Consider the following 20,260-nt stretch of genomic DNA (forward strand, 5'->3'; position numbering starts at 1 on the left):
CAGGATTATCAGATTCTCTTCATTCTGGAAAACAGGCCTCACAGATGTCAGAAAATCTCAGCAATCTATTACATGGCATTGGTTTACAGCGTGTGGTGTGGGACAGGTTAATACCCTCGTACATCAACACATCCAACCAGGTCACTAAAACACATGATTTGGGCATGAAAAATATAAAGGAAAACCTTCCGTGTGCTATTTTTGTACTGTTAATTATGCATGAACTAAAATGTACAGGTTACTAAATATTGTTACTAGGGGTATGGAATATTACTGCTATATACCAGGAGAATAGATTTTGCTTGGGCTATCATGATTAGCACATATAATAATAATTATAATAATGATAGCATGTTCTTGTATAGCGCTGCTAGTTTTACGTAGCGCTTTACATAGACATTTTGCAGGCACAGTCCCTGCCCAGTGGAGCTTACAATCTATGTTTTTGGTGCCTGAGGCACAGGGAGATAAAGTAACTTGCCCAAGGTGCCGACACCGGAAATTGAACCAGTTCCCCTGCTTTACACTCAGTGCCAGTCAGTGTCTTTACTCACTGAGCCGCTCCTTCTCCTATATGCACTTAAAATAGATCTCAGCTATTCTATTATATTGTACTTCCCTACTGGATCAAGGGAAAGAAAATAACAATGTAAACACACATTACTATGTAGCTCACAATTCAGCCGCAATTAGTTGTTATAAAATCTGTCTGGAATGCTGAATAGAGTGATGTTCACAAAAATTACCATAAATATATCCCTTGTTGCATAAGAAGTTAGCCTTATACATGTATATCTTTTTATGATCCATGCATGTGAATTTTCATTTATGTATACAATCTTGATGGTGTGATCTTGTATATGTCTATATTTCCTTGATCTATTTAATTGCTGAGGTTTTCACATTTTGTGTCACATAATCTTCCTTTGCTATATGGTTATCATTCTACTAAGACAGGGGGGCGCAAACTTTTTTCCCTGCGCCCCCCTGCCGGCTGTCCCCTTACTCCCGCGCCCCCCCCCCCCCAACCCCAAGTTACCCGCGCTCCGGCGTAATGACGTCACGTTGCCATAGCAATGTGACGTCACATGACCTCGCAGCGTCATTTTGCCGCAGAGTTGCCATGGCGACGCAGGGAGGAAGCCGCCGGAGCCACGGTAAGTTAGGTTTACAGAGGCCCTGCAGCTCCCCCGGCACTTAATTTAAGTGCCTTCGGGAAGCGCGCGGGGCCTCTGTAAACCCCGTGCCCCCCCCGTCGGCAGTCTCGCGCCCCCCCTGGGGGTCGTGCCCCCCAGTTTGCGCACCGCTGTACTAAGATAATGGATTTAACAGTCCCATCACAATAGTCCCAACATTGTTACATCTGTGTTTGGGAATGTTAAAACATCGCAACATATGTATAAACCCGTTCCTCTTGCAATGTTTCCTACATATAGACACATATGGTCACACACTTAGGCTGAGTCCATAGAGAGTGCAGCCGTGCGGAGGCGCACGGAGGCTGAGGGAAAGCGGGTGCTTTCCTTGGCCTTACTACTCGCGCCGTCCGGGGGCGTGTCAATGGGCGGGCCAGTGACATCATGGAGCTGGTTCGCCCTCATTGGGCGAACCGCTCACGTGACCGGCCCTCCGCTCCCCTCCGCGCTGAAACGTACATTTTTCTGTCTGCTACGCCTCCGCACGCCTGCGGAAGCGTGCACGAGCCCCTGCCAAAGCCACTCACGTTGCGGCTGCAGGGGCTCACTAACAAGCGTGAGCGCGGCTAAGCGCTGACCATGCCCGCGGCCTTAGGCTTCTGACTTCTTGTAATCTATATCTATAAGTCTGAAATAATGTTTGTGTGTATATCTTCTCCCTGCGTGATTGGCCCTGTGTTCCCCCTGTGTCATTGGCCACGGACTCACCCCCCGCCCCACTCACCCCACCCCTCACATTGCACCTCTTGCCCTCACTTGGATTAGGAATCTCACTTAGCAGGACCATCCACACCACTACCACCCACCGCTCCTCGGCGCTGGCCTCACCTCTCCCCCACCACCAACCCCCCTCCCCCCGGTCACAACACTACCACCCGCCGCTCCTCTTTGCTGGCCTCACCTCTCCCCGGGCAGCGCCGGGTCTCTCAGCTAGTTACATATAAATCGTTAGCGCCATCTTTCTCTATCCCTTCTTATATTTAGTAATAGCAGGGCAGTTCATGGCTCCAGATGCTAACTTTTTGTCTGTGGACAAATATTTTGCAGAGTACATTATGCAGTCTATAATCTTTCCCAGTTTGGATGTTTTATTAGGCTACTTTATGATAAGAACATTTATAATCCCTGGGGAGATATAGAATACTTTGACTCTATGTATCACTGCATATTCCACGTCACAACAATACACTAGTTCAATTACCGTATTTAGCTATAATAAACTTTACATATATATTATGCGTGTATGTGTGTGTATATGTGTATATGTGTATATGTCCGCCCATAGACCCTTACCTTTTAGCTGACCAGGCCTCCTCCTCCTGCAGCGTCACGTGACGACGCATTTCCATGCCAACATAACGCCATGTGACATCACATTGTCATGGCAACGTGTTGCCATGTGATGCCACAGAAGGAGGGCAGCCCGTTGGAGAAGGTAAGAGACCTTTACAGAGGCCCCACGCTCTCCCCCGGCAATCAGTGGGAAACAGAGCGGGGCCTTTGTATATGGGGAAAAAAAGAAAAATTGCCTCACCCAAATGTTGCCGCCCAAGGTTCGGGGCAATTGGGAGATCCGCCACTGGGAGTTGAGTGTTTACAGTGGGCAAAGCGGTGATAAAACGTTGAGAAACCCCCCAACTCTCACGCACAAAAAAGTCTGTTACTAATGACAAACTGTCACAATCATTTGGTGGAAGCCACTGTGTTTTATCTATGGAAACATCAGCCCACGGCTGCCCTCTCTGTACCACTGCTTCCTGTTACGCCACAGGCGCTGTGAAGAGATAAAACGCTCCATCCTTAACTCGTTTTGCAAAGCTGATTGGAACATTCGATTTCTTAATATTGAAGCAACAAACTGTGCTCTGCATTTCAGCAGCGCTGGGGAAATACAACATTATCCGTTGAACACGCGGCTAAGTTTTCATTTTCAGAGATTATTCTCACTACAAGAAATAGTTATGACGTTTCTGTTATTTTTTAATGCTAAGAGGCCACAGTGCAAGCGTATAAGGGCAGATGCCCCGTTTACACACCGTGTCCTGCAGTTCTGCTTACTTTTACATCTGGCCTGTAGCATCTCATTATCACAGCAAATAAACACATCCAAAGCCGGTGTGGATGGCAACCCTTAACTTTCTGATACACTAAAAGCATGTGGGGGGAAAAAAATGAAGGAAATATTGGTGTCAATTCTCTATAGCTTTTGTAGCTTTGCAGCCCAGCATGTAGCACGCCTACACCATATTTATAAGGGTCATGTTAAAGTTGGACGTTTGCAGCAAATATTAAACCCCAAGGCTTTTTACACTGATGCAAAAGTATGTAATAGCACAAATATATTCTCTCCTTAGTACACAATCCCCACTGTGCGGCTCACAGGATAAAGAATGGAATAGACCAGAATGATATACTGCATTGTAGTAAACAATGAAATGAACTCTAACAAGGATGACATGCATGGCTGAGGTCCATAGGGCCTTTTAAGCTTCCATGGTCCGTGTTAATTGCTTCCAAGAACAGTTCAGGTCATCTCATCAGCAGCATGTTCAGTAACAATTAATAATGATATTTAGAACTGCGAGGGAGAGGAGGAGGGGAGATCACAAAGCAGCTGTGCCCAAGTCAGCGCTCAAGGCACACCGGTGTTATATCAAATACAATGTACAGGACATTCAGTTCTGCACTAATTCAACGTATTCTTATGCAAGGTCATGTTAACCCTCCATCCCGGTGTCAAATGATCTCGTTTCAGGAAATACAACATAACTTATTTATGGATTTGAAAAAAAAAATAATGCAGAATTTTGCCTGAAGCTCCCACTTTCTAAATTAAGACCCAGCAGATCAGTCTTTTGCAAGAGAAGAAAAACAACAAATTAATACATTTTCTGAACGTATACACAATTTTGTTTCGGAAACACATGATGCATTCACGTCTGCCAATCGTGTCTTTTTCCCTTTCCTTTCTTTACACAAATAAGCAATGAATAAAGCATCACTGTTATTTAATAAGACAATTACATTGATGTCACCCTATACCGTGCTGGCGCTTTACAAATGCAGGATAATAATATTCACAATAATAGTCTATTAGTAACTAATATTGGTAGAAGCAAGCTGCGTCCCCCCCACCCCCCCCCCCAAATGTATGTCGGTTCTGAGATGAGACCAGAACTAGTCCAAAGTGCTTAGCCAGTTATTCCATACTGAAGTGGTTCCCAACTTCAGTCCTCCAAGATCCCTAACAGTGCAGGGTTTAAGGAGAGCCTCACTTGACCACAGGGAGCCCAATCATTTCTGATCTGTGCTCAAGCAGGGATATACTTCAAAACTGGACTGCTGGTGGTCCTTGAAGGCTGGAGTTGGGAACCAGCGCCATACTGGATTAGAGTATTCTTCTAAACCAGGGGTGGCCAACTCCTGTCCTCAAGGATCACCACCATGTCGGGTTTTCAGGATATCCCTGTTTCAACACAGGTGGCTAAATCAGTGGCTGAGTCAGAATGCCTGAGCCACCTGTACTGAAGCAGGGATATCCTTAAAACAGGACTTGTTGGTGGTCCTGGAGGACAGGAGTTGGCCAGCCCTGTTCTAAACCAAGGGGATATACAATGTCAGTCACGTGAAGTGCGATTCCTACAATGCAGGAAGGAAGAACGAGACCCTTATCGTATATCCTGGGAAACCATCGTCCTCTTCATTGAGATGATGGAATGGAGCTGGTATGAACAGAGAGAAGCCGGTTTCACAGCATGTTGAATGTGGGCCGGAGTTTTTCCCGATTTGTACAAATGAGGAAACAAATGTTCCACTGTTTTCACTTCATTCATTATGCCCCAAATGATTGATGTTAGTGACTGAAGTGACTACTGGGGTGGATGTGCTGGGGCCAAATATCTCTCAGAACGAAAGATGATGTTTTATAATAAGTTCTCAAATATGGATCTGGGGCATTTGCAGGCAAGATCTGTTAAAACCCACGGTGTTAAATGCATGAATCTTTTATTATCCCCGTCACTGCTACAAGAGGGATAAGTTGCCACTGGGTGCCCCCCCCCCCCCCGCGGACATTGTCACTCGTTGCTCCCCCCTGTGCAGTGTCACTCGTCCCCCGTGCAGTGTCACTTGTTGTTCCCCCGACCCCCTGCTGTGCCGTCACTCGGTGCGCCCCACCCTGTGCAGTGTCCCTCAGTGCGCCCCACCCTGTGCAGTGTCCCTCAGTGCGCCCAACCCTGTGCAGTGTTACTCGTGCCCTCCCCCTGTGCAGTGTCACTCGTGGCCCCCCCACCCTGTGCAGTGTCACTCGTGGCCCCCCACCCTGTGCAGTGTCACTCGTTGCACCAACCGACCCCCGCTGTGCAGTCACTCGGTGCGCCCCTTGTGCAGTGTCGCTCAGTGCGCCACCCCCCCTTGCGCAGTGTCACTGGGTGCACCCCCCTCCTCGGTGCAGTGTCACTGGGTGCACCCCCCTCCTCGGTGCAGTGTCACTGGGTGCACCCCCCCCCTCTCTGCAGTGTCACTGGGTGCACCCCCCCCCACTCTGTGCAGTGTCACTGGGTGCACCCCCCCCTGTGGAGTGTCAATGGGTGAACCCCCCTCCTCTGTGCAGTGTCACTGGGTGCACCCCCCTCCTCTGTGCAGTGTCACTGGGTGCACCCCCCTCCTCTGTGCAGTGTCACTGGATGCACCCCCCCTCCTCTGTGCAGTGTCACTGGATGCACCCCCCCCCTCCTCTGTGCAGTGTCAGTGGATGCACAGCCCCTCCTCTGTGCAGCGTCACTGGATGCACCCCCCTCCTCTGTGCAGTGTCACTGGATGCACCCCCCCTCCTCTGTGCAGTGTCACTGGATGCACCCCCCATCCTCTGTGCAGTGTCACTGGATGCACCCCTCTGTGCAGTGTCACTGGGTGCACCCCCTATGTGCAGTGTCACTGGGTGCACCCCCTATGTGCAGTGTCACTGGGTGCACCCCCTCTGTGCAGTGTCACTGGGTGCACCCCCTCTGTGCAGTGTCACTGGGTGCACCCCCTCTGTGCAGTGTCACTCGGTGCACCCCCTCTGTGCCGTGTCACTGGGTGCACCCCCTCTGTGCAGTGTCACTGGCTGCATCCCCCCTCTGTGCAGTGTCACTGGATGCACCCCCTCTGTGCAGTGTCACTGGCTGCATCCCCCCTCTGTGCAGTGTCACTGGATGCACCCCCTCTGTGCAGTGTCACTGGATGCACCCCCTCTAAGCAGTGTCACTGGATGCACCCCGTCTGTGCAATGTCACTGGGTGCGCCCCCCTCTGTGCAGTGTCACTGGATGCACCCCCTCTGTGCAATGTCACTGGGTGCACCCCCCTCTGTGCAGTGTCACTGGATGCATCCCCCTCCTCTGTGCAGTGTCACTGGATGCAACCCCCTCCTCTGTGCAGTGTCACTGGATGCACCCCCCCTCCTCTGTGCAGTTTCAGTGGATGCACAGCCCCTCCTCTGTGCAGTGTCACTGGATGCACCCCCTCCTCTGTGCAGTGTCACTGGATGCACCCCCCCCCCTCCTCTGTGCAGTGTCACTGGATGCACCCCCCCTCCTCTGTGCAGTTTCAGTGGATGCACAGCCCCTCCTCTGTGCAGTGTCACTGGATGCACCCCCTCCTCTGTGCAGTGTCACTGGATGCACCCCCCCTCCTCTGTGCAGTGTCACTGGATGCACCCCCTCTGTGCAGTGTCACTGGATGCACCCCCTCTATGCAGTGTCACTGGGTGCATCCCCCCTCTGTGCAGTGTCACTGGATGCACCCCCTATGTGCAGTGTCACTGGATGCACCCCCTATGTGCAGTGTCACTGGATGCACCCCCTCTGTGCAGTGTCACTGGGTGCACCCCCCTCTGTGCAGTGTCACTGGATGCACCCCTCTGTGCAGTGTCACTGGATGCACCCCCTCTGTGCAATGTCACTGGGTGCACCCCCCTCTGTGCAGTGTCACTGGATGCACCCCTCTGTGCAGTGTCACTGGATGCACCCCGTCTGTGCAATGTCACTGGGTGCACCCCCCTCTGTGCAATGTCACTGGGTGCACCCCCCTCTGTGCAGTGTCACTGGATGCACCCCCCTCTGTGCAGTGTCACTGGATGCACCCCCCTCTGTGCAGTGTCACTGGATGCACCCCTCTGTGCAGTGTCACTGGATGCACCTCCCTCTGTGCAGTCACTGGATGCACCTCCCTCTGTGCAGTCACTGGATGCACCCCTCTGTGCAGTGTCACTGGATGCACCCCCCTCTGTGCAGTGTCACTGGATGCACCCCCCTCTGTGCAGTGTCACTGGATGCACCCCCCTCTGTGCAGTCACTGGATGCACCCCTCTGTGCAGTGTCACTGGATGCACTCCCCTCTGTGCAGTGTCACTGGATGCACCCCTCTGTGCAGTGTCACTGGGTGCACACCTCTCTGTGCAGTGTCACTGGGTGCATCCCCCTCTGTGCAGTGTCACTGGCTGCATCCCCCCTCTGTGCAGTGTCACTGGCTGCACCCCCCCCCCCCCTCTGTGCAGTGTCACTGGCTGCACCCCCCCTCTGTGCAGTGTCACTGGGTGCACCCCCCCTCTGTGCAGTGTCACTGGCTGCACCCCCCCTCTGTGCAGTGTCACTGGGTGCACCCCTCTGTGCAGTGTCACTGGGTGCACCCCCCCCCTGTGCAGTGTCACTGGGTGCACCCCTCTGTGCAGTGTCACCACATGTCCTATACATTTAGCTGGAGTAACTTCACGTGCAGGTAACTCTCTCATACATATCATCATTAACCCTGCAGACACCAAATGAATGGGATCCCTCTCACCCCTCGCGCACCCTGCTATACACAGGAATGGGATCCCTCTCACCCCTCGCGCACCCCGCTATACACAGGAATGGGATCCCTCTGCACACATGACTTGTCTTATACACAGGAATGGGATGGATCCCGGTCACTCGCCCCACAGAATGTAACAGTAATGTCCCCGCTCCCACACCTCGGACCCCCGACACCGCCCCCACATACCGGCCGCTCTCCGCTCTCGCCTTTTTTGGATTGTTTTACCACTGACATCCCGAACCGGTGCCTGGCCACGCCCCCAGGGGGACGCTCACGTTAAGCCCCGCCTTAGCCTGGACCAGACCACGCCCCCAGGAGGACGCTAACGTTAAGCCCCGCATTAGCCTGGACCAGACCACGCCCCCAGGAGGACGCTCACGTTAAGCCCCGCCTTAGCCTGGACCAGACCACGCCCCCCACATAAGACAGCCCATCCCACACATTGATTGAGGTATTGGGGGGCGGGGGTTACTATGTGAAGCTGAACCCCTAGTCGGATGAGCTTGTCTGGTCACAACAAGCCCCTCCCCGTGGGTGTGTTTTGTTAAAGTTCTAATAGCGTTTTCCAGTCACGTGAAGCCCCGCCCTCAATCACATGAAGCCCCTCCCACTGTCATTTGAAGCTCCGCCCTCAATCGGATGAAGCCCCTCCCACTACCATGTAAACTCCTCCCACTGTCATGGAAACGCCTCCCACTGTCATGTGAAGCCCCGCCCTCAATCATATGAAGCCCCTCCCACTGTCATGTGAAGCCCCGCCCTCAATCATATGAAGCTCTTCTCACTGTCATGTGTAAAGCCCTGTCCTCAGTCAAATGAAACCCACCCCTCATTAATGTAAACCCTCCCACCCATAATATATATATATAACCCTCCCCCAGCATGAAGCCCCTCCACCAGTCACACATAGTCCCTCCCCCAGTATGTGAAGCCCCTCCTCCAGTTACACATAGTCCCTCCCCCAGTATGTGAAGCCCCTCCTCCAGTTACACATAGTCCCTCCCCCAGTATGTGAAGCCCCTCCTCTAGTTACACATAGTCCCTCCCCCAGCATGGGAAGCCCCTCCTCCAGTCACACATAGTCCCTCCCCCAGCATGAAGCCCCTCCTCCAGTTACACATAGTCCCTCCCGCAGTATGTGAAGCCCCTCCTCCAGTTACACATAGTCCCTCCCCCAGTATGTGAAGCCCCTCGTCTAGTTACACATAGTCCCTCCCCCAGCATGTGAAGCCCCTCCTCCAGTCACACATAGTAACTCCCCCAGCACATGAAGCCCCACCTCCAGTTACACATAGTCCCTCCCCCAGCACATGAAGCCCCTCCTCCAGTTACACATAGTCCCTCCCCCAGCACAAGAAGCCCCTCCTCCAGTTACACATAGTCCCTCCCCCAGCATTTGAAGCCCCTCCTCCAGTTACACATAGTCCCTCCCCCAGCATTTGAAGCCCCTCCTCCAGTTACACATAGTCCCTCCCCCAGCATGTGAAGCCCCTCCTCCATTTACACATAGTCCCTCCCCCAGCACATGAAGCCCCTCCTGCAGTTACACATAGTCCCTCTCCCAGCATTTGAAGCCCCTCCTCCAGTTACACATAGTCCGTCCCCCAGCATTTGAAGCCCCTCCTCCAGTTACACATAGTCCCTCCCCCAGCATGTGAAGCCCCACCTCCAGTTACACATAGTCCCTCCCCCAGCATGTGAAGCGCCACCTCCAGTTACACATAGTCCCTCCCCCAGCATTTGAAGCCCCTCCTCCAGTAACACATAGTCCCTCCCCCAGCATGTGAAGCCCCTCCTCCAGTCACACATAGTCCCTCCCCCAGCATATGAAGCCCCTCCTCCAGTTACACATAGTCCCTCCCCCAGCACATGAAGCCCCTCCTCCAGTTACACATAGTCCCTCCCCCAGCACATGAAGCCCCTCCTCCAGTTACACATAGTCCCTCCCTCAGCATTTGAAGCCCCTCCTCCAGTCAATACACCTTTCTTTTTTAACCAGAGTGGGAGCCAGGTGCTTCTGAAGCAGAAACTCGTTATTTTCAGCTCCAGGGACCCCCTTGTTTCCGAGATACAGATAAAAGCAGCGTGTTCCAGTCCCCTCCAGGGGAAACAAGATGGCAGTACAAATCTCCTTGCATCACGCAGGCCAATAGGAAGCTGCAATGCCATCTATTGGCCCACACGTGGGGGATTTAAATACCAGGAAGTACCCACGCTACTTTTACCAGGGGTCCGTGGAGCTGAAAATAACGTAGTTCAACTCTGGTGACTCTCTGGTTCCCAGGGCCGGCTTGGATTATCGTGGGGCTCGGTGCAGGAACATGTGGTGTGGAGCTTCTTACCTTCTCCTTTGGCATCTCCTCAGCGTCCCGTCATCATGGAGCTGCGACGTCAAATGGCGTCGCATTGCCATGACAATGGGCCGCCGTGTTATCGTGGCAACGCCGCCCCCACCGGACGCCCCATTGTCCTAGCAACGTGACGCCGCGTGTCATTGCGACATCACGTGATGTCACAGCGCCATGGCAACGTGACACCATTTGACGTCACAGCGCCATGATAACGTGATCCTACAGGAGGAGAGGCCGCCGGAGAATGTAAAAGACAGAGAGGCCCAGCGCTCTTCCCCGACTATTACATAGTTACATAGTTGATGAGGTTGAAAAAAGACGTAGGTCCATCAAGTTCAACCTATGCTAAATTTAGACAACAGATACTTTATCCTATATCTATACTTACTTATTGATCCAGAGGAAGCAAACCCCATTACAAAACCCCATTAAGGGGAAAAATTAATTCCTTCCTGACTCCAAGAATTGGCAATCGGATGAATCCCTGGATCAACATCCTTCACATGTATACTTATTTGGTATATCCCTGTATACCTTTCCCATTACCTTATTACCTTATTGTTGTGGGAAGAGTGCCGGGCGTCTGCAATCGCGGGGCTCGAAGCAATGTCACCGATGGAACCGCTCTGCTAGTTCCCACCCTGATAAAAACAAGGGGGCCAGGGAGGAGCTGCTATTATAACTTTTTTTGACCATTCTGGCCTAATACCAGGCCTCGGACCTCTATCCCAGTCTTTCATTGCCCCCCCCCCCCCCCCCCACCCCACTAACCATTACCTTATTACATTTTCAATTTGTTTCTGTTTTTTCAAAATCTGTGTTTCTCAGTGTTAACAATGAAAAAAACCTGACACTGGTCAGAATTTGGCGTTTATCTGTGCACGTATTTTCCGTTTTCATATTACCCCATGTTGGCGTTTGTCTCCTACCTGTGGCTGGGCTGTTAATAGAGGTGAAACTCATAGGACATGACGCTTCATTTTTGTTTTTTATCGGTTGTAAGTGGAAATGCCAGATTATGAATCGGTAGCGATTTTCCGGTTACAACCTAAAACCGGAACCCCTATATACCGTACTGGCGTGAATATAGGGCTATGTTTTTTCCCTAAAAATGTCCTTCCTAAATCTGTCCTCGTATTAAACGCGCAGCCTAACACCTTTTATTTTTTCATGTAGAACATCTTCAAAACATTAGGGTCGTATTATGTGTGAGGCCGTACTATATTCAGGCCAATACGGTATATATAGCACCCAGAGTGTTTTTGTACATCTGAAGCATTCATTTTTTGGACGGGTGTTTCAACCCGTCATAATAGAGACAGAGGGAAGAAATAGAAATGGTTGGTAGTGGTATAATGGCAAAGGATTTACACACAGTGCTGCTAAAACCGGTTAAGGTTCTATCTGAACCATTTTGCTGTTAAAAGGCCCAGGGAAATAGCTGAAAGCATTTATTTCAACTGGCAAATTCATACACAAATTGCCCTGTGAAGGAGTGGCTCAGAGAGTAAAGTCACTGACACTGTAAACAATGCCACTGAGTTTAAGGTAGGGGAACCTGGTCCAATTTCTGATGTTAGCTCCTTGTGACCTTGGTTGGGCAAGTTACTTTATCTCCCTGTGCTTCAGGCACCAAAATCATAGATTGTAAGCTCATCTGGTCAGGGACTGTGTCTGTAATAATTCCTACGTACTGCGCTCAATACTGTAATTGGGAAGCGCCCTGAATTCCATTAGGAGAAAAGTGCTATATGAAATGAAGTTATTATTATTATTATTATACTGAAACCTTATATTAGAAACCTGTATTTGTGGCCTCCTCTGGCTGCACTATTCAGTGCAGGGAGTAACTACAAAATACTGCATCTTATACACAAAAAGAGAACGTGTGCTGCCACCTGCAGGACAATCAGTAGTGATAGATATAGGGCTGCCACATTGATGTATTTAGAACAGGGGAGCGCAAACTTTGGTGCTGTGCCCCCCTGCCTTGTCTCCTCTGGTGCTCGCGCCCCCCCCCCCCCTTACCTTGATGTGGCATCAAATGACGCAGCAGGGTCATGTGACGTCACTTCACGTGACCCACAGCGTCATTTCACGCCGCATTGCCATAGTGTGATGCAGCGTTGCCATGGAGGTAAGTCCTGACGCAGGCAGTATCAAGGTAAGTTGATGTTGCAGAGGCCTCATTTAATTTAAATCCCTTGGGGAAGAGCGTGGGACCTCTGCAACCGCCGCGCCCGCCCCGCAGAACAATCTTGGGGGGGGGGGGGGGCACGCGCCCCACTTTGCACACCCCCCCCACTTTGCACACCCCTGATTTAGGTTACGGGATACCAAAATCCAGTATGAAAGTGGGACATCATAAGGAGTGATGAGTGGATTTGCAAATGCTTCGGGCTGAATGGTATCTCCCATTTGACTGCTATATTCTTTGTTTTTTTTCATCTCTGCGCTTGGCCGGAGGAAAGACGCGCGCTGAACTAACACGTAGCGGTGGGAGAGAATGTAACGCCTATAGGGGTGGGGGTCATTGTATTATAAGATAAGCAGACAGTATCCTAACTTAATTATTGTACTAATTTAGTACGGCGACATCTATCGGAAAAGGGAACAATTACACCCAAGTAGAAATCTATTACATATTTATGACTGATTTAATTACAGCAATATTAAGTTCAGGCATTTCACGTCAAGGCGCGAAAATACGGGACAATTATACGTCCCGACAGACCTTTCCCGGACAAGTCAATGAAATAAGGGACAATCCTGTATATACTGGACGTCTGGCAACGTAGATGTGTATAAGCAAGATTAAGCAGAAGAGAAAATATGGTGTATACAACATGAAAAACATACTACTCTTTTAGCTGGACAAGATGAACAATTTCTTACGAATTAATCGTTTAACAAGTATCAAGATCCGTGGCGTTCATTCGGTGGTTTTACCAATGGGCGCAAAATACATTTCTAAGAACCTGACACTGATGTGGCTTCTAATTCCTAATCTTACTCACACCCACAACAATATGTTAACTACATTCACATACATGTATATGTCATTTCATACTAAATGCAGTCTGGTGGAAAGATTTGATCTTTTTCCATTAGGTTTCAGAATAAAATAAAGATGACTCTACATCGGGTCTCTGCAACTAGTTTTCCGAAGGGGCCAGATCAGAAAACGTTTACAAATGCCACAAGGTTATTGCAATGCAATTTTAGATATATTTAAAAACTTAAAAATTATTATGTATCAGAATTTATAACAACTGTACCATTTATATGTGTAACTCTCCCGGCCCGGATCATAGTGTCTGATTTATTGGCTACTCAGGAGGTATTCAATGTGTTGCTGTCATGCGCTCAGGGTGTATGCTGACAAAGAGTCTGATCTCATGTGCAGTTCCGTCTTGGAGGGAGATCTGTAAGTGGGGTCTGGTGCCTGGCACTTGGATGGGGACCAAGAGGTAAGGAAAATCGACTTCTTACCTCATATGTTAGTCCCCCCACCCCACAGAGGATAGTGCAATCAAGGCAAACGGAGCTGCCGGTAGTTGTGGCTGTGCATCCAGCGCCTGTGTCAGCTGCATGGGCTCCCACGCTCTCTCCGTCGTGTGCCTCCTGGGTCTCAGGCAAAGATAGACAAAACAGAAAGAATGTCCGGAGCAGTTCCGGCTGTTCTTCCTTTTTTTGTCTACCCGGGAGGTATTACCTGCCTTGTTTGGGGCGCTGGATGTGTGCAGCCTGGGTGGTGGTAAGCAAAGATGGGCCCCAGGAACTTTATTCATTCAAACAGCAGCTTTCTTATCGTCTGGACACCATCTTACATTTATAATGTACATCGCCTAAGGCAGGGGTGAGTATACTGGGGGGTGCAACATTTTCTGGGTGGGGGGGGAGAGGGCACGCAGCGCTTGCAGAGGCCCCGCGCTCTTCCCATAACATTTAAATTAAATGCCGGGGGGGGGCTCGTGAGGCCTCTGTAAGTCCCTTAGCTTGTCTCCGGCGGATTATGGCGACGCGTCGCCATGGCGTCAAATGACGCTGTGGAGTCACTACGTCAGGAAAATCTAACGCCCCCAGTTTGCGCACCGCTGCCTTAAGGCATTATGATCGCGCCGCATGCGCGCACTCCTCCACGCGCTCTCGCCAACCATGGACCTAAAGTATCCCAAGGCAACCTAAGGTATCGGCAAAGCTCAATTCCAAAATATGAAGCCATCCACCAATTGACCCCAGGTGTGTTAATTTATTAGCTGTATCAAATGCTCTGCATTTAGTTACAGTATATTGTTTTTCCTTTTCAGCGTCATCCTTGTAGCTACATTTGATCTATTTGTATTTTAATACGTGATGTAGTGTACATGATCCACTTTAAATAATAAATACAAATAAATAAAAAAAAGAGAGAGATTTTTATTTTATTCCATGAACATACCGGTACACTTCAAAGCAAAATCCTAATGAAGATAATCAACAATGTCAGGATTGTCTTATTCATTCCTTTTTCCCCAAGTCTTCGGCAGTTGGAGCTTTTTCATGTCTCTGATCCCAGCGGTATTGTTCAAAGATCGGTTTATAAATATACACTCCTCCTGCAACTCCAAGGACAGTTGCAAACACAATCTGGGCAAAATTAAATCGACGATACATCTCGTCTGTAATTGTCATCCACCATGCACCTTCTCAAGATCCGGAGCAGGCTAAATAATATTTGCGAAGCTGGATATCTGTGAACAATAAGCAAACAATATGTATAATGATCTATATTTATGACATACTCAGGATTCACTTCCAAACTATGTGAGTAACAGTTTCCCCAGTGCTCAGGGTTGCCACCATCTACTGAAGCTTTATCTGGTTACTCTCCGGATGGCGGCGGCTCTCCCGGCATCCTCCTACATCTCCCCCTGCAATTCCCGTGAACATGGCTGTGTGGCGTCAAATAGCGCCACGTTGCCATGACAACAGGACGCTTACCATGGCAACGGGCATCACGTGATGCTGTGACATCACGTAGCGTCCCGTTGTCATGGCAGCGCGGCGCAGCCATGTTCATGGGAGTTGCAGGAGGAAATGCAGGAGGATGCTGGGAGACGCCGCTGCACCCCGCCGCCATCCGGAGATTTACAAGATAAACCCGTAGCCCGGAGATACGTGGCCAAAACCCGTAGTCTCCAGGTCAAACCGGGAGTGGTGGCAACCCTGCATGTGCTTCATGTGAGGAGAGCAGGCTTGTGTCTTCTGCAACAAGAATGACTTATGTCTATGTAACCATGTGGTGATGATCAGCTGCCTGAGGTAGGTTTACCACCACTCCTGTTGTGTGTGTATTTAAACTGTGCCTCTCAAGGTTTTTTTTTTTTAAATAGGTGAGAAGTAGGGGGGTCTCCACAACTGACATTAACGCGGTTCAACTCAAGAAAGACCCTCCTTTCCACGTAGGGGGGAAATATATAGATGAATAAATGAAAGAATCCACCTATTTATTCTTGATGTATGCCTATCGTTATTTATATAGCAGCATCCATGAAATGTCAGTGAATTGACTGTATAACTTCTGTTCATTTAACGTAACTATGTATTGTTATCATAACTCTGTGCCCAGGACATACTTGAAAACGAGAGGCAACTCGCAATGTATTACTTCCTGGTAAAACATTTTAGAAATAAATAAAAAGTACACGGCGCTTCACAGCAGTAATACACGTGACATAATAATAATATAATGAACATGGTAGTCAAGCACACCAAAAAGTAAACAATCAAAAAGGTGATTTAATGACTAAAAAGAGCCATAACAGCATCCAACGTTTCGGGGCAACATGCATCTTCATCCAGGGTGTTTTTGTGTCCTTGCACCCTCTTGCTGTTTTCAGTATATGCATTTAGACCCCTTTGGGGCAGCCCAGGTTGCTATACCAGGTTTTGCAAGTATATACATAATAATAACAACACATAATGGGGAGAAGGGCTTAAGACATAAAAGTAACATTAGGAAAAGGCGTCCCTGGCCCAAAAAGCTAACAATCTAAACTAATGTGATCACTGCATGTAGTAAATGGCACCCATCACTTGCAGGGAAGCTCCTCCGTCTCTCACTGACCTATGTTTTGTATAGTAACATGTTGCAGGGTCGGCATCAGCTGCACTCTCTTGCACTCTTCCCCGAAACCTCCACACCCCACACGTGTCTCTGGATCTGTATGGAGGTCACAGTCTCAGAGCACTCACCTGAATAGGAAGGTCCTTCTGATGCCTGCGTGACATCACCAAGTCATGTGACTACCAGTCGGCTGGGCAGAGGCTCCCTGCATCATGTGACTGTAGTCACATGGCTTGGTGATGTCACGTGTTGGGAGATACATGGAGGCAGTAGGAATACATGGATATGACTGGGTACAATATTGAGACAGTAAGAGTAGCAGAATGAAGTGGGGGGAATTGCTTTGCAGCATTAATCCTTAATCTGTAGCAGCTCTGAGATCTGCACATCAGAGTGGACCACCTCAGTGTACTATGCTGCAGCATACTACTGCAATGCATTTCGCTGCACCACTGCAATGCACTACTGCTGCACTGTACCACACACTGCACCACACTCCCACATTACCCATACCTAAAAACTCCCCTACCAATGTACGAAACACAACGACTTAAAAAAAAATAGCATGGCACAAGGACTCGAGGAGAGAACTACCGCTTTTGTCATCAAAATGTCTCAAATTAGATGAGGGAAGTCCTGGGTGACTGGTTATCCACCTCCACAAGCATTCACCGAAATAATCAATAATGAATAAAGTGTTATTAACATACAAGCACTATGAGTGTGAAGTGTGAAATTAGTTCTATGTATGTGTATGTATGTATGTCTTTCTTTATATAGCGCCATTAATGTACATAGCGCTTCACAGTACAGTAGTAATACACTTGATAATCCTATAAATAACTACAAAAAAACATCATGGGAAGAAGTGCTTCAGACATAAAAGTAACATTGTGGAGGAGGAGTCCCTGCTCCGAAGAGCTTACAATCTAATTGGTAGGGAGAAAGTACAGAGACCGTAGGGGGGCATTCTGGTAAGTGCGTCTGCAGGGGGCCAAGCTTTATGTATCGTGTATAGTATTAGCCACATAGCTACTCATATGCTTCTTTAAGCAAGTGTGTCTTAAGGTGGGTTTTAAGTGGGAGCTAGTCGGGTGTTGAGGGGAAGGGCATTCCAGAGGTGTGGGGCAGTCAGTGAGAAAGGTTTAAGGCGGGAGAGGGCTTTAGATACAAAGGGGATAGAGAGAAGACATCCTTGAGCAGAACGCAAGAGTCGGGATGGTGCATAGCGAGAAATTAGGGCTGAGTTGTAAGGAGGGGCAGAAGAATGTAAAGCTTTAAAAGTGAGGAGGAGAATTATGTGTGAGATGCGTAATTTGATAGGAAGCCAGGAGAGTGATTTCAGCAGGCGAGACGCGGAGACAGATTTAGGAAACAGTAGAGTGATTCTGGCAGCTGTGTTAAGGATAGATTGTAGGGGAGACAGGTGAGAGGCAGAAAGGCCGGACAGCAGGAGGTTGCAGTAATCGAGACGGGAGAGAATGAGGGCCTGAGTCAAAGTTTTAGCAGTCGAGTAACAGAGGAAAGGGCGTATCTTTGTGATTTTGCGGAGGAAAAAGCAACAGGTTTTAGCTACGTTTTGAATGTGAGAGAGGAGTCGAGTGGGCCACTAGACAGCGTGCTTGGGCTATTGGGTGAATGATGGTACTTCCAACAGTAATGTGGAAGGAGGTAGTAGGGCCAGGTTTGGGAGGAAGTATAAGGAGCTCTGTTTTTGCCATGTGAAGTTTAAGTCGGCGGTGGGCCATCCAGGATGATATCGCAGAGAGATATTCAGAAACTTTGGTCTGTACAGCAGGTGTAAAGTCAGGGGTTGAAAATAAATGTGTGTCTCGTCTGCATAGAGGTGATATTTAAACCCAAGAGATGTGATTAGATCACATAGAGAAAGTGTGTACAGAGAAAAGAGAAGAGGTCCCAGGACAGAGCCCTTGGGTACCCCCACAGAGAGTTCGATAGAGAAGTAGGTGTTAGCAAACGAGACACTGAAAGTGCAATGGGAGAGGTAGGGGGAGATCCAGGATAGAGCTTTTTTACGAATACCAAGAGTATGGAGAATGTGAAGGAGAAGAGGGTGGTCCACGGTATCAAATGCTGCAGAGAGGTCAAGTAGTATGAGCAGAGTGTAATGACCTCTGTCTTTGGCAGCATGGAGGTCATTAGTTATTTTAGTGAGGGCTGTTTCAGTGGAGTGAGCTGTGCGGAAGCCAGATTGTAAAGGGTCTAGGAGAGAATAGGTGTTGAGAAAATGGGGAAAACGAGAGAATACAAGACGTTCAAGGAGTTTGGAGGCAAAAGGCAGGAGGGAGATAGGTTGATAGTTAGAAAGACAGGTAGGGTCAAGCTTGCTGTTTATGCTTATTCCCAGCTTCCACTACTTGCTGCAATAAATCTCACCCACTGATTATGAGAAAATATTACATAGCATACAGTGACACTCACAATCAAGTCTCACTTGATTGATTCTAGGCGGATACAACATTTGTTCACTGGTGCCAGGACTGGAAATTAACATTGCATTCGTTTCCCAAACACTCTTTCCCTCACGATCACATTACCACACTCTTTCCTCATTCAACAGTATCTGGTTTGAACTGGACATGGGCTTCTGACATTGTTCCCAATTGTCTACAACACCACATATTCCTCTCCAAAGTCTCAATGTTATACCGGTCTCAAACCTCCAGTGTCTGTTTTCACACTGAATATTATATTCAAGCTATTTGGGCCCCAGGCTACAATTAGGGATCTCCAGCAGAACCCTCTGATCAATCAGCTGCCAGGTCACCTCTCACAAGTTGTAATTAGTTGGACCCTGCTTTTTTCCTCTAGTTCTCCTGGTGCCATGCCTAATTAAGAGTAGCTGACCTACATTTCACCCCCAGACTCGGAGCATCTTCTGGGCTGACACATTCTCCAGCTTTCCTTAAATAATGATTCCTAAAGTGTAGGTGAAATATACACTGATCCCCTAAGGATACCTATACAGAATAAAAATCACAATAAATACATTTATATTGTCCAAATCAAACACATTTTGGAGTTCCAAATGACTTGTGAAGTCCACGTCAGCATTCATCCTACAAAGCTACATGGTGAAAATAGTAGGATACAACAGACCCTGTCACATTTTTCTTATTTTTACATAGTATGCCAATGTTTTGGCTGTAAGCACAGACTTATTCAAGAATGGCTTTTCAACCTACAAAAACATAGAAACGTTAATGTCCTCATTAATTAACCCCCTAGGGCCCATACAGTCTAGTACACACATCCATCTTGTTTCACACTAGATGCACCTTATCTAGGTTGTCCCTACATAAAGCAAGTTGCATTGTGCTACAATGCATTGCAGTCTTCTTTGGCAACAAAAATGTCATTACATTTGTAAGAGTTCAAAAACGAGTGTGTGTGTGTGTGTGTGTGTGTGTGTGTGTGTGTGTGTGTGTGTGTGTGTGTGTGTGTGTGTGTGTGTGTGTGTGTGTGTGTGTGTGTGTGTGTGTGTGTGTGTGTGTGTGTGTGTGTGTGTGTGTGTGTGTGTGTGTGTGTGTGTGTGTGTGTGTGTGTGTGTGTGTGTGTGTGTGTGTGTGTGTGTGTGTGTGTGTGTGTGTGTGTGATATTTTGCAGCCAGAGAGAAGCCTCACCCCTCTGCAGCAATGAAGTTAAACATGTCCCAGTTATTATTTCACCTAGGTGTTGGGATAAAATGTCTAGGTGTCAAATACGTTTTATTATAAGCTCCCTATGCGGGTGGGCTACGGTGTCTCA

The 20,260-nt window shown here is 48.7% G+C and overlaps 2 protein-coding genes across 5 annotated transcripts in view; both read right to left on the reverse strand.

The window, feature by feature from the left end:
* The window catches only part of RAB27A (RAB27A, member RAS oncogene family), a 62,381-nt gene extending 54,052 nt beyond the window's left edge, over positions 1-8,329 (reverse strand). The window contains exon 1 of one of the 2 annotated variants that reach the window (XM_075575730.1): positions 8,219-8,329. The gene's annotated coding sequence lies outside the window, so the exon portion shown is untranslated. Of the gene's footprint in view, positions 1-8,189 lie in introns of both variants that reach the window. The other variant, XM_075575731.1, reaches the window with a different exon arrangement.
* A 6,456-nt stretch (positions 8,330-14,785) lies between these two features.
* PIGBOS1 (PIGB opposite strand 1) lies at positions 14,786-20,243 on the reverse strand. 3 transcript variants are annotated; one of them, XM_075575745.1, is made up of 2 exons: positions 20,137-20,243; positions 14,786-15,116 (listed from the first exon to the last, which is right to left on the reverse strand). In XM_075575745.1, exon 2 carries the CDS (start codon positions 15,055-15,057, stop codon positions 14,884-14,886), a length of 174 nt encoding a protein of 57 aa, XP_075431860.1. In that variant the 5' UTR covers positions 15,058-15,116; positions 20,137-20,243; the 3' UTR covers positions 14,786-14,883. The 3 variants fall into 3 exon arrangements, with proteins under 3 accessions (XP_075431860.1, XP_075431859.1, XP_075431858.1); XM_075575744.1 differs by lacking the exon at positions 20,137-20,243 and adding an exon at positions 16,621-16,700; XM_075575743.1 differs by lacking the exon at positions 20,137-20,243 and adding an exon at positions 16,493-16,621.
* Positions 20,244-20,260: the final 17 nt, after the last annotated feature.

The sequence above is a fragment of the Ascaphus truei genome, chromosome 18, assembly GCF_040206685.1.
Source record: "Ascaphus truei isolate aAscTru1 chromosome 18, aAscTru1.hap1, whole genome shotgun sequence".
Classification (NCBI taxonomy): domain Eukaryota; kingdom Metazoa; phylum Chordata; class Amphibia; order Anura; family Ascaphidae; genus Ascaphus; species Ascaphus truei.

Excerpts from the sequence above, each read along its gene's own strand:
- PIGBOS1 (XM_075575745.1), bottom strand. The coding sequence starts at position 15,057 with ATGACAATTACAGACGAGATGTATCGTCGATTTAATTTTGCCCAGATT.